General features: G+C 48.0%; 1 protein-coding gene across 1 annotated transcript in view; it reads right to left on the reverse strand.

Annotated features, from left to right (window-relative positions):
• Positions 1-13,841, reverse strand: part of LOC308577827 (NF-kappa-B-repressing factor-like) — a 43,654-nt gene that overhangs the window by 15,590 nt on the left and 14,223 nt on the right. The window contains exon 2 of the mRNA XM_081178217.1: positions 5,627-5,766. Within this exon, the coding sequence (XP_081034343.1) occupies positions 5,627-5,766 (140 nt within the window). The remainder of the gene's footprint in view (positions 1-5,626; positions 5,767-13,841) is intronic.

Raw genomic sequence — 13,841 nt, forward strand, 5'->3', positions numbered from 1 at the left:
CCCTCTGGAAACCTCATCAGCGACCAAAATAAGAGGGATCAAATGGTCGGAGGCTGTGGCCCAAAAATACCAGGATTTTTTCCACAGGGAAATCACTGCCTATCTACCTCAAATAACTACTGATTTACAAGATTCCAATTCGGTTTTGAAACTTTTTAACCTCCTTATAACAAACCTTACCACTTTTTTTTACATCACCTCCTCAAAAGGCGAAAGTAGCGCATTGCAGTGCTGGGGCCCCTTGGTTTAACACCTCTTGTAAACAAGCAAGATCCCTTCTTCGTTCCATCTATAATGAATATAAAAACTCTAATGCCCAGGCTCTACCATCCTCCTACTTACAAGCCAAAAGAACATACAAACAGACTTTAAAGCTGGCCAAACGTGAGTGGTATTTAAAGCGTTGGCGAGCCTTGATTGCGGCTTCTAGATCCCGCAGACCACAGGAATTTTGGGCTTTGATAAACATAAGAGGAAGGAAGTACCCACTGACGATTATCCCTGCGCCCACATGGGAACAATTTTTGAGTAAATATTTCTCCTTGGCAGAGGAATCCAACTCCTCCATGGAATTCCGAGCCGACCACCTACCTTTGTGGCCCTCTACCGACCCAGACCTGATAATGAACTTGATATTAGAACTGAAAACGGGCAAAGCCCCTGGGCCGGATCTAGTCCCTGCTGAGGCCATTGTTGCGCAACCGAGGTGGTGGGCTGAAATCCTGGCCAAAGTCTTTGACGCAATTAATTCTACGGGGCTTATCCCTAGGTCATGGAAGGAGGCCGTGATCGTGCCAGTCCATAAAAAGGGTCCCCCTGCTGTCCCGGAGAACTATCGGAACACCAGCCTTTTGTCTATCATCGGGAAAATCTATGCAAAATTTTTGCTGTCTAAGCTATCCCATTGGGCAAACGACTCAAATTTGATTGGCCATGAGCAAGCGGGCTTTAGGAACAATTATTCGACCACTGACCATATGGTAATTATGTATCATCTTGCCAGAAAATATTCTGCCCCGAGGCGGGGGCGCCTATGTGTCGCTTTCATAGACCTAAAGGCCGCCTTCGACAGTATCCCAAGAAACTGTCTATGGAAGAAATTAGAGAGATGGGGCATAGATAGAAGGCTGTTATGGCTTATAACCCAATTACATCACGGGTCGTCGGCTAGAGTGAGACTCACACCGGCGGGAAACCTATCCAACGAGGTCCCAATAAATAGAGGTATGCGCCAAGGCTGCATTTTGGCCCCACTCCTCTTTAACTTGTTTATTAGCGATATGAAGCTCTTTCTGAATGAGTCTCAAGCCAACATTCATGCCCCCCGCCTAGCTGATTTTCGCTGCCCTCTGCTTCTATATGCCGACGATGCAGCGATCCTTTCCTACTCTAGAGTCGGCTTATGCAGAGCTCTAAAGATTTTTGCGGCTTATTGCAAACTCAACCATTTGACAATTAATCATGGGAAATCTAAAGTTCTGGTCTTTACCAGGTCTCGGAAAACTTACAGCTGGAAGTTAGATGGAGTCCAATTAGAACAGGTTTTCAAATTTAAATACCAGGGAGTCTTTTTTCACTACAACCTAAGCTGGAAGCCACAGATACAGTATTTACTAAACAAAGGGAAAACAATACTTTATACTCTACTCCAATTTTTTGCGGCCGACGGAGCCTCTCACATCCCTTCTGCATTGAAGGTATACCACGCAAAAGTGGTTTCCACCCTCTGTTATGCTGCCCCGCTCTGGGCCCCAGGGTCCAATCTAACATCGCTTGAGACATTGCAGAATCAGTTTCTCCGTCGCCTCCTGAAACTCCCCATGTGTGTGAGCAACGCAGCCATACGTTTGGAGTTAAGGATTGCATCATTGGAGACTGTCATCTGGAAGCGAGTCTTTGGCTATTGGCTGTCCAGCTGGCATAGGCTTCCCGACCATTACCTTTTCCAGTGCCTCTGGCGGGACGACTTTGTCAATCCGTGGGTAGGAAAAATCCAAGCCAAACTTCTGAGCATCGGAATTTCCCCAGCGGACTCCTTAAAGATGAACTTATGCTCAGCCAAAAGCCTTATAGAGCAAAGATTAGCAGACATTGAAAATCAACACAACCTCGCCTGGGGTGGGGGTGTCTGCTCCCCCAGGTATCACGGAATAACCCCACCACTTGGCCTTCCATCATACATGTCATCTCTTTCATCGGTACCACACCGACTTGCATTTATTCGTGCAAGGTTCAATGTCCTTCCATCGAACCTGCTGAGCCACAGATTTTCCAGGGGTTTGGTGTCTCCGCTATGCGTGTGTGACGGGAAAACTGTTGAATCTCTTCCACATATAATGTTCAACTGTCTCCTACATAGCATAGCCAGGACTAAATTCCTGGGTCCTGTTTTATTGCGCTTGGTTGGCAGGCCTGTTGAGTCACACGCCGCACTACTTTTGCAGGATACAGATCCTTCTGTAACTCTGCAGGTGGCGAGATTCCTGAACGCGGTTATCTCACACACAAAAACCACTAAAAAAACAACATCATCAAAAACTAATCGGACAGTTATGATGAGAGTGCATGTCAGCTCTCGTTTTCAGTTTTCCTTTTCTGCGATCAGTCCCTTGGAGCTCTCCGGGCCCCAAGCTGTTATTTGGCTCGGCTCAATGTCCCACCCTTGCATCGTGGTGTTCTCTTTCTGGTGCCGAATATATCGGTCTTTATGCCTCTGCCCTTTTACGTTTGTACATATTTTATGGGCTAATAGCCGTAAATAAAATTAAGTGTAAGTGTAAGATGCAGTCTGCCGGCCATTTATTCATTTTTGCTTTTCTTGAGTTCACTCTGAAGATTTTCTCGTCTGTTCTATTATGTCTTTTTCCTGTAGATGTAGCCACTTTGCTAAAGTTTCAGTCATCTTCTTCCAAATATCCTCCTTCTCCTCTTCTGGAACATTTCTGAATCTCAAGGTCTTCTCTTTAATCTGCATCTGTATCATTGCTAGCGCATCACCAGTAGCTTCCTGGACTGCTTTTTGTTCCTCCGTCTCCTTTTTCAATTTGTCCATTTCTCTTCTTTGTTCCCTTTGTTCTTTGCTAATTTTCTTCACCATCTCATCCATTTGTTGATTCTTATTCTTAATTTCTTGTACTTTCTTATCTGTCTCCTTCATTCCTTTTAAGTCTTCTGTTAATTTTTCCTTTATTTCTTCATTTTCTTTTTCATTTTTTTCATTGTGTTTTCTAATTTTTCTAATTTCCCATCGACTGTACTGATTTTTTCTTCCAGCTCTTTTCTCAATCCTCCCACGTCCAATTTCAAACTAATAAGCTCCCTCAAATCCATTTCTTCAAGGCCTTAGTTTCTTCTTAATTGTTGCTGTTGACTTCCAGTTCCAGTCTGTTTTTTAATTGCATGAGACATTTTGCGTTCTCTTTTCCAACCACCAGATGTCCTTCTGTTGCTCCAATTTTCCTTTATTACTGCTTTTCCTACTTTGTCCACTGGGTGTCACTGTGTTCTTATTTACTCAACTTGCCAGCTTCTGCCCTCCTTTAATCCTCTCTTTCACTATTTTGTCTTTGTCACTTCCTCCTTCTTCCTCCTTCTTGATGATTACTCAGCGTCTTCAGACCTGTGACGCCATCTTATCTTATCTGTGAAATTCCCCTCCTTTCCCCCACAGCGTTCCTTATTCCTTTGTCCTTATCTTTCCTTCAAGGACATTCAGTTTCAAAGCAGCTGCTCTACTCCACCCAGGTCCAACAGGCAGCCTGCACCGCTTTGCACTTTGTAGTAAGTCTGTTTCAGATAGTGTGCTTTTCAAATAGTTTAATTGCAATCTGAGTGATTTCTTTACACTCTCTCCATATTTTTTTCCGTTCTTCTGTCTTCCCTTTACTTTTCTGGTAGCATTACTTCTCCTCCGCTATTTTTACTCTTGATCTTGTTTTGGGTTTACCCACTCCGTGAGGGATTCCCCCTCCTGGGTCCCCTTATCTTCCCCTTGTCTTATTTCCTTTTAGGTTTTGTTACTGCTGCTACCACTTTACGTTTATTTTAATATAGAAATAGAGATTTTACCATCTTGTCGCTGCTTCAGTGATGTGAGGCTTTTCACCGGTCTGTTTGATGTTCTTCTCTGTGCCTGGATTCCCCCCCACCTCTGCCGTTTTTCCTTCAGTGAGGGGTGCCGGGACTCCAAAAAGACACTGCCGAAGTTCCTTTGGCTTGAGCTTCCTTCCAAGCCTTTTCAGGGGTCGTGTAGCCAAACGTTGCCCCTCACAGTACCGGTGTGTGCCCCGACCTGCTTACTGCAGTCAGAGCTCACACTGTTGCAGCTGTAGTAAAAGCGGAAGTCCCCTCCTGTACATTTGATTTCAAGTAAGTTAACACAATGAGAGGGCAGGAAAAGGAAAACAACTAGGAAAGGGAGAGTAGACTTAGATTCCCAGCGATGGAGACCCTTAGTTAATCTCAATTAAATGAATACTCAGATCCTATGGATGACTACTCAGAAGGTCCATTTATTTTAATGGGACTTACACTCACGTAAGCACACACAGGACTGCAACTTTAACATTTCTGTGTTGATTTGGAATGAAAATCAGTTTTATCAGAGCCAGTGTGGTGTAGTGGTTAAGAGCGGTAGTCTCGTAATCTGGGGAACCGGGTTCGCATCTCCGCTCCTCCACATGCAGCTGCTGGGTGACCTTGGGCCAGTCACACTTCTTTGAAGTCTCTCAGCCCCACTCACCTCACAGAGTGTTTGTTGTGGAGGAAGGGAAAAGGAGATTGTTAGCCGCTTTGAGACTCCTGAAGGGGAGTGAAAGGCGGGATATCAAATCCAAACTCTTCTTCTTATTATTATTTAGTTTCTTTTTTAAAAGATTTGTAACGTGGCAAGACTTTGTAAACGAAAATAAAAAATAGCACTTTTTGTTTTGGAACTACAACTATTGCATATTGCAAACCACCCTGTGAATCTCTGATGAAGGGCAGTATAGAAATTTAATTAACAACAACTACTACTACAACTGCAAGACAGGTGATGGAGGACAAAAAGTGCAAGAAGGTAGACATAGAAAAAGGGTACCAGCAGGTGACAGAGAAAGGAAGGATGTGGTAAAAATTATGGAAAACAAGAAAGTGGCAAAGTCTTTTTTGGTAACAAAGTACAAACATAATTGGTGATGAAGACTTGCTGTCTTGGTCAGTATCAACCAGAGGCTTCACTGAAGAGAGAAAAGCCAGAAATCAGAGAGAGGATATAAAGTTCAAAAGTTTGACCAATGTGTATTAAAAAGAATAGTATGCCTACACCTCAGTGTGCGTTGCGTGGTGAGATGCTAGCATGATTAAGTATAAATCAAAGTGAAAATCTGAGAGTGGGTCCCAGGTTCCTGGTTGGGAGTCTGAGGTGGGTCTTGGGTCTGGACTGGTTGAAGATCACTGTGCTAGTGCAACTGTTGCATTGGATTCCTATGTTGCATAGCATTAAAACTCACCTGTCTGCTAGCACAAGAGGATGCAGAACAACCCTTTATATTTTCATACATGACATTGCCTATTACTGTGACATACAATAATCATCATTAAAGAACCAACTCTGCTGCAAATGAGGGGAAATGGAAGTACTCACTGCAAGATGGAGAGTTGTCCAGCAGGGAATATGGCCTTTTGGTAGCCTTGGCATCAGGCACTAATTCAAATGATGGCATCTTGCCAATGTCAATCCCTTCGGCCATATGGAGAATTTTCTCCATAACTTTGGGGCCATACCTGCATTTAAGTGAAGGAAGGTTCGAGTAATAAATCATCATTACAAAACTCTCCTTACTGCTTTACTCCGACCTCTGGCTACTTAAGTGGGTGCCCTGTCATACCAAGAGTTGTGTGGGTACAACACCTTCCCACACCTTTTCCCAGTTGGAATGAAATATAATGTGAAATCCAAAAACACAGGAAGCTGCCTTATTCAGAGTCAGCCCACAGGTCCACCTAGCTCAGTACTGTCCATACTTGGGATAGTCAATGTGGTGCCCTCCAGATGCTGTTGGACTCCAGCTGGCTGGGACTCCTGGGAATTGTAGTCCAGCAACATCTGAAGGTTGACCGGCTGGGAAAGTCTGCCCTTGGCAAAAGAAGGGGAGCCATTACACTAAGAAGGGGAACCTTACACTATGATATAAAACTGGCACCTGCTTCCAGTTAAAATGCAAACAACATCCAGAATATCCAGATATGCTGGCATAGGTCCTGCCTTTGGCGCACATGTGTGCCGAAGAAACATGTGTCTGCACTGTCATTAATGCTTTACAGAACAATCCAAACTACAGGAAGCCAACCAGAGTAAATTATGCTGGTGCAAATTTTGGTGTAAATCCAAACTCCATACAGAAGCAGGGCTACTGCCAGCTGAGCTCACTCAAGTCTGGCAGCGGGCAAATGACCCTTTAAAATAATTTGATTGAAGGGGAAAACTTGCTCAGAGTTCCCTAGGACCCAAATCTCCCTGCCACGAGGCAGGGTCAGTCTGGAGGGAGTGGGGTGGCCCCTTTCCTAGGGAGGATCTGTGATTTGGACCTTCCTTGACCAGCCAGTGGGAGGGACAATCCAAGTCTAAGTGACTGCCCTCCAGGATCCCCAGGGAAGTTTGATTCAACACTACCCTTTTTGCTAGTGGAAGTACCACTGGGTTGTGAGGTCACATAACTGAGCTGAATGGGATTTGGAATAGGGGCAAGTCTCCTGAACCATCCTGCCCCCACCACACCCCCAGAATGCTTCTTTTTGGGGACCTACCTGGGTCATTCCACATCAAGTGATTCAACTTTTTTACCTCATGTCATTCAATTTTCTTAATATCGTTCATATGCTAGTTTAACACCTGGACAGCAGGTGGGGATGTGGCAGCATTTGTTTGTTTGTTTTATTGAATTTATATCCCACCCTTCCTCCCAAAAGAGCTCAGGACGGCAAACAAGAAGAAACAAAACAATAAAAACAAAAATTTTAAAAAACAATCCCAATACAGATGCAAGCTGTGAAAGATCTCAATTTAAAAGGCTTGCTGGAAGTGATAGGTCTTCTGTAGGTACCAAAAAGATAACAGAGAGAGCATCTGTCTAAGATTTAAAAGTTCAAAAGTCCTAATTCTTGTATTGTATGAAACAGACCAGCTCTTTAAGATGGTATCTGCAGGAGGCCCTCACCTTCAAACCACCGTAATTGATGGGGGTGAGACAATCTTTCAGGTGTCCTGGTCCTAAGCTGTGTTGGTGGTAGAGTGTGTTGAACCAAAGTTGAACTGTTTCAGAAGCTTTGCTAACGCCATCTTGGTAGTCAAGATCAGAGTTAGAAACTGAGTTATGAAAGCTAGGAGCTAAATGGCACCTAAAACCTAGGTTATGGGCACAACGGAATGTCTAGGCATGCTTTTTTATAACAATAATACAAAGCTGAAAATGAATGAACTAAAATATCATGCTCATTTTTCATATGGTCTAGTCCTTCCCCTGCCCACTGCCCTAATATTCTAAAGAGGGTCTCTTCTCCAGTCTTCAGAGAGTAGCTGGAAGTGGGGAGACAGAAAAAGTCCTCCTTTCCTTTGACTCTGCAGGGTTTTTTGTTTGTTTTTTAAAGAAATATTTATAATTTTCATTTATAACAAATAAACATTTCAACTATAATTATCACATTTCAAACCTCAACTTCCCTCCCTCTCTTTATATGGTTCCTTAAATTTATTTACATATTTCCTTGCATATCCCAGTTATCTCTACTTATTCCTTTATTCATCTGTTTTCATATATGTCACAGAATAACAACAGCAACAACAACAACAACTTATTATTTATACCCCGCCCATCTGGCTAGGTTTCCCAGAAGCTGCAAGTTTTTAACCTCTGCAGTTTTTATCTGAAATCTTAGGCACAGTATTGCACCCAGAGCTCAGAAACTGCTCACACTAATGAAATTCCCTGTCAGAAAATGCACCTAGAACAATGGGAGTTTTGAACACTGGTCAAGATAACCCCACAATTAATTGGAAGTTGTTGAAGCAATGAGCTCATATATGCAGCATTATTACTATTATTACTATTACTATTATTATTATTATTATTATTATTATTATTATTATTATTATTCAAAAACACAAGAGTACAAAGAAAGAAAATACAACAAAATAGAAACATATATAAACCAGAACTTAACATTACATACATAACACCCTTCACCCACCCATGACTCCCCTCCACCCCATCCCGATTTCTACTGTATATAATCACTCATTTTACATATCTTCTTTGGAAGGGATTGTTTCACTTTTCCATTTGCTAGCTAATACTGTTCTAGCTGCTGCCGTGGCATATAAAAAAATTACTTTCTTGTCTTGGGGGATATCTTTCCCCAGTAGACAGGCCTCAGGTTTCTTTTCTATAAGTGTTCTAAGTATCTTTTTTATTTCCTCATGTATAATGTCCCAAAAGCTTTTTACCTTTTTGCAGCTCCACCAAATGTGAAACATTGTCCCTTCCATCTTTTCACACTTCCAACATAAGTTGGATTTGAGTTTATAAATTTTTGCCAGTTTAGACGGTGTCAAGTATCATCTAAAGAGCATTTTCATCAAGTTCTCTCTAATTGTGTAACAGCCGGTGAACTTTATGTCCACATGCCAGAGTCTTTCCCACTGTTCCAAGTATATTGTATGCCCGATATCCTGGGCCCATCTGACCATGGTTTCCTTCACTTGTTCATCTTTCAAATCCCATTCTAATAGTACATCATAAATTTTGGATAATAGCTTCCTTTTGTTATTTAATAACACCTGTCAGGGGTTCAGGAGCAGAAGCGAGGGCAAGGGAGGAAACAGAGAGCGAGGGGGAGGAGGCAGAAGAAAAGATGAGTGATGACGACGACCCGAGATCTCCGAGTCTTTCCAGTGAATCAGAAGATTCACAGAAAGGAGCACCAGTGGCTAGGGCAAGGGGGGAGACTAGGGGGACACCCCAGGAAGATAGAGCCAGAGGGGACTCAGAGGGGAGCAGTTGGAAATCGGGACCAGCGTCACCGCCAGAGAGCAGGGAAGAGGAAGGGCGCCAGGGATCAAGCGCTGGCAGCTCACAACAGGAGGGAGGGCACGAGTCAGGAGTGGCCACACCTCCATCGGGGAGCGAAGAGACGGTTAGACGGAAAGTGGAAGGTTGGGCGCGCGCGCCAAGTTCAAATGCACAGGAAAGTGGCGCAGTAGGCAGCCTGGAAAGGGAGCCAGGTCCTAAAGCCCGGCGCAAGGAGACAGGAGGGTCCGGGGGGTCAGCGTCAGAAGAATCCCGGAAGGAAGAGACCCAGGGGGGCAGAGGGACCCAGAGAAGAACAGTCAGACGGAAAAGGTGGAGCAGGGGTAGGATATTAAGTTGGTGTACAAGGGGCGGAGATTCAGACGAAGCTTCGCCGGTCTAAGCATAAGACGTAGAGCTGCACGCAGCTTGAGAATGGAAACTGTAACTCAATAAAGACTTTTATTTAATGATCGCTGGCTAGCGTGATCCTCTGTGAGCTAGGATCTGGAAGCAGCTCTGACAGTAAGCTTCGTCTGCCAAGTTGTGGGCATCTACAGCCTCAAGGAGAGGAGAGAAGCAGGTGCCTACTAGCGAGCTCACGAACGGCAGACAATATGACGGCCGAACAGCAAATAGCAGAACTCAGAGAAGCAGTGTCACGACTGAATGCCGAGGCTCTGGCATCCAGGAAGAGAGAGGAGGACGCAGCTGCCGCCTACAGGGATCTCCAGGTCAGGTTGGAAGTGCTTACGAAGCAAGGGCAACAGACACCCAAACCAGAGGGGATTGGGTTGGGGAGACGCACAGGCGGTCTGGTCTCTCACTTCGATGGGAATCTGCAACAGTACCCCAACTTTAGAGCAGATGTAATGTGTGCACTGCAACTGCTGCACAAAGACTTTAGAGATGAAGAAGAGAAGGTGGGGTTCATCATGTCCCATTTGCATGGAGACGCTAAAGCATGGCTACGCAATTTGTGGAGAGATAAGGATCCTGCGCTCCAAAATGCGGATGCCTTTATTAAAGCGATGGATGGGTGTTTTTTATCAAGCATTGACGTGGATCTTGCCCGGAAGGAGGTGCATGGACTAAGGCAAGGGAGGGCCAGCGTAAGGCAGTACCATGCCCGCTTTTTCGCTTTGGTCAGTGCCCTGGAATGGGACAGAGATTCGGCTCCTGTAAGAGACCTGTTTTGGGAGGGATTGCACAGCTCGGTTAAAGATGAAATTGCGAGGGGGGAGAGACCCCGGACCACGCAGGAGATCGTTCAGAGGGCGCTGGCGGTGGGGGTGCGGCTGGAGGAACGTCCATGGAGCAGGGACGAAGGGCGTGGAGGGCGCGAACCAGCCAGGGGCTCCTCCTTCCTTCCCAGAGAAGCAGCGCGTGCGCAATCCACGCCTCCGCCCGGAGGAGGGGCAGAACCTATGGAGGTGGGAGGTGCAAGGGCTCAGTCAGCAGCCAGAGCCCTAGCACCGGCAACAGTGAAAGCGAAGCCTCCTAGAGGGAACAGGAAGTGTTATATTTGTGAGGAGCCAGGGCATATGGCGAAAGAGTGTCCCCGGAGGCTCCACAAGCACACTGCAGCCTCCGCAATGGTAACTGCAGCAACGCAGCAAGGAGAACCACAGCAGGGAAACGACGCAGTCTGGCTGGATGAAGAGGCACTGGGGCCCAGCCAGACGTCTCAGTGAAGCAGTCCCCAGAGATTTTACAGCCCATGGACCCCCTCCCGCCCAAACCAGTAGTAAGGCTCACCGCATCTCTCCAGCTGCCCAATGGAATCACCATGGACGTGCCAATCACCGTCGACTCAGGAAGCAATGCGGACTTTATAGGGCAGGACTTTGTCGACCGGCACGCTATACAGTTGCTGCCTGCCACGCTGCCCCTGCAGGTTGTCACGGTGGATGGCAGGGAGCTGCTGGGGGGGCAAGTGGTGAAGCAGACGCCACCAATGGTGATGCGACTTGGGAATCACAGGGAAGTCATCAGCTTCAACGTCACTCAACTATCGGACACGCCCATTGTATTGGGCATGAGTTGGCTGGACAAGCACAGCCCGGCGCTGGCTTGGTACCAGAGGCAGCTGACCTTCGGCTCTTCCTTTTGCGCTGAACACTGCATCGTGCCCCGGCAGGAAGGGGAGGAAGAGGAGTCACAGCTGCAGCTCGGCACGCTGCAAGCGGTTCCCCACAAGTACGCAGAATTTTTGGAGGTTTTCTGCGAGAAGGAGGCAGACAGGCTACCCCCCCCCCCCACAGACCATATGACTGCAAAATTGAACTGCTGCCGGGGGCGACGCTGCCCAAAGGGAAGCTGTATTCCATGTCGGAGGACGAACTGCGGGAACTCAAGGAGTTCGTAGATCATAATTTGGAGCGCGGTTTCATCCGAGAGTCCAAGGCAGCGGGGGGCAGTCCGGTATTCTTTGTTAAGAAGCGAGACACGCCCCAAAAAAGGCTCGTAGTGGACTACCGCATTTTGAACAGTGTGACTAAGCCATCGGACTTCCCCATGCCCCGAATCGACGACCTCCTCGCAAAAGTACGCAAGGGCAGCGTGTTCACCAAGTTGGACCTGCGAGGGGCGTACAACCTCATTCGCATGCGGGAAGGAGATGAGTGGAAGACAGCCATGTTCACGCCCCTGGGCACCTACGAATATAGAGTTATGCCTTTTGGATTGCAAAATGGCTCCCACGTTTTTCAAGCTTTCATGCATCACGTGTTGGCGGGGCTCCTCTACAAGACGTGCGTCTGTTTTTTGGATGACATCCTGATCTTCTCGGAATCGCAGCAGGAGCATGACAGACACGTCAGGGAAGTGCTGAGCAGGCTACAGCAACACAGGCTTTACGCCAAGCTGGAGAAGTGCCAATTCGACGTAACGGAGGTGGATTTCCTGGGCTACAAGTTGTCTGACAAGGGGCTCGCCATGGACAGCGCCAAGGTTCGAGCGGTGTTGGATTGGAAAAGCCCACGCAACCGGAAGGAGGTCCAACGGTTTGTCGGCTTCGCGAACTTCTATCGCAAGTTTATCAAAGGCTTTGCTATGCAGACAGCGGCCATCACGGACACGCTCAGCTCCAAGAAAAAGAAGTTCATCTGGACAGCGCAGGCAGAGCAGTCCTTTCAGGCACTCAAGCGTCTCTTCGCATCGGAAGAACAGCTGCTGCATGTCAACCCCAGCAGGCCGATGAGGGTGGAGACAGACGCTTCGGACAGAGCCGTGGGAGCAGTCCTGCTGCAGAAGGACCCGCAGGGGGTTTGGAGGCCGGGAGCGTTTTACTCCAGGAAGCTCAGCAAGTCCGAACAGAACTACACCATCTGGGACAGGGAGTTGCTGGCCATTCATGCAGCATTCAAAGCATGGAGGCACTTCCTGATCGGAGCCAAGCACACGGTGCAGGTCTGCACAGACCACAAGAATCTGGAGCACTGGCGCACGGCACAGTTCCTGAACCAGAGGCAAATACGTTGGGCTGAGTTCTTTGCGAACTTCGACTTCCGAATAGAGTATGTCCCGGGGGACACCAACATCATGGCGGATGCTCTCTCCCGTAAGCCACAGTATCTGGAGGAGGCAACGCCAGCGACTGCCATGCACATCTTCGCACCGACAGTGTGGGCGTGCGCTGCGGCAACAGTTGACCTGGAGGCGGTGCGACGAGCGTTGCAGGATGACTCCTTCGCGCAAGCAAAGATGGCAGAGGTGCACAGGGGTACGGCAGCGACCGACGAGTTCCAAGTGCGAGATGGATTGCTCCTCCATAAAGGGGCCATCTACGTGCCGGGGGATGAACTTCGCGCCAAGGTACTGCAGCAGCTGCACGACGCGCCCACTGCCGGGCACTTTGGCAAGGAGAAGACGGTGGAATTAGTCGCCAGAGACTTCTGGTGGCCCGGAATGAGAGGGGAAGTCGCGGACTACGTGGCGAGGTGTGACACCTGCCAGAGGGCCAAACCAGTACACAGACCGCCGGCCGGACTGCTGGAACCGCTGCAAACTCCGTGCGAACCATGGGAGAGAGTGGCCCTGGACTTTGTCACGGATCTGCCCAGCTCGAGGGGCAAGACGGCCGTGCTGGTGGTGGTGGACTTGTTCTCCAAGATGGCACATTTCATTCCGTGTGCGAAGGTGGCCACGGCGGAACAAACCGCCAAACTGTTCATAGATCACGTGTTCAAGGTTCACGGTCTGCCGCGGTCTATTCTGTCCGACCGAGGGCGACAGTTCATCTCGAACTTCTGGCAGAAGCTGATGGGCTTCCTGAACGTCAAGATCAACCTGGCGTCGGCTAGACACCCGCAGACCAACGGGCAAGCGGAGCGGGTCAATGCCATCATGCAGCAGTACCTGAGATGCTATGCGAATCAACAGCCTGCGACGTGGGTGGATTACCTGCCTCTCGCCGAGTTCGCCTACAACAACACGAAGCACGTGTCCACGGGGGTCACGCCGTTCTTCGCCAACAACGGGAGGCACCCCAGAACCTTCCCGGGACTGGAAAGACTGGGGGAGGGGGAGCCGCAGACAGCAGATGCGTTCGCGTCGGAGTTGCAGGAGGTCCACGATCAGCTGCGGCGGCACCTGGAGCTGGCTAAACACGCATACAAGGTACAAGCGGACAAGCACAGAAGGGTTGGCGAAGAGATCCATGTGGGAGACTGGGTCTGGTTAGCAGCCCAAGCAGTGCCGGCCAGGTCGTTGGCGAAGAAGAAACTTGGGCATAAACAACTGGGGCCCTACCAAGTCGAAGAGCAGGTCAACCCGGTGGCTTTCAGGCTGGCG

The sequence above is a fragment of the Podarcis bocagei genome (assembly GCF_964188305.1).
Source record: "Podarcis bocagei genome assembly, chromosome: W".
NCBI classification, from domain to species: domain Eukaryota; kingdom Metazoa; phylum Chordata; class Lepidosauria; order Squamata; family Lacertidae; genus Podarcis; species Podarcis bocagei.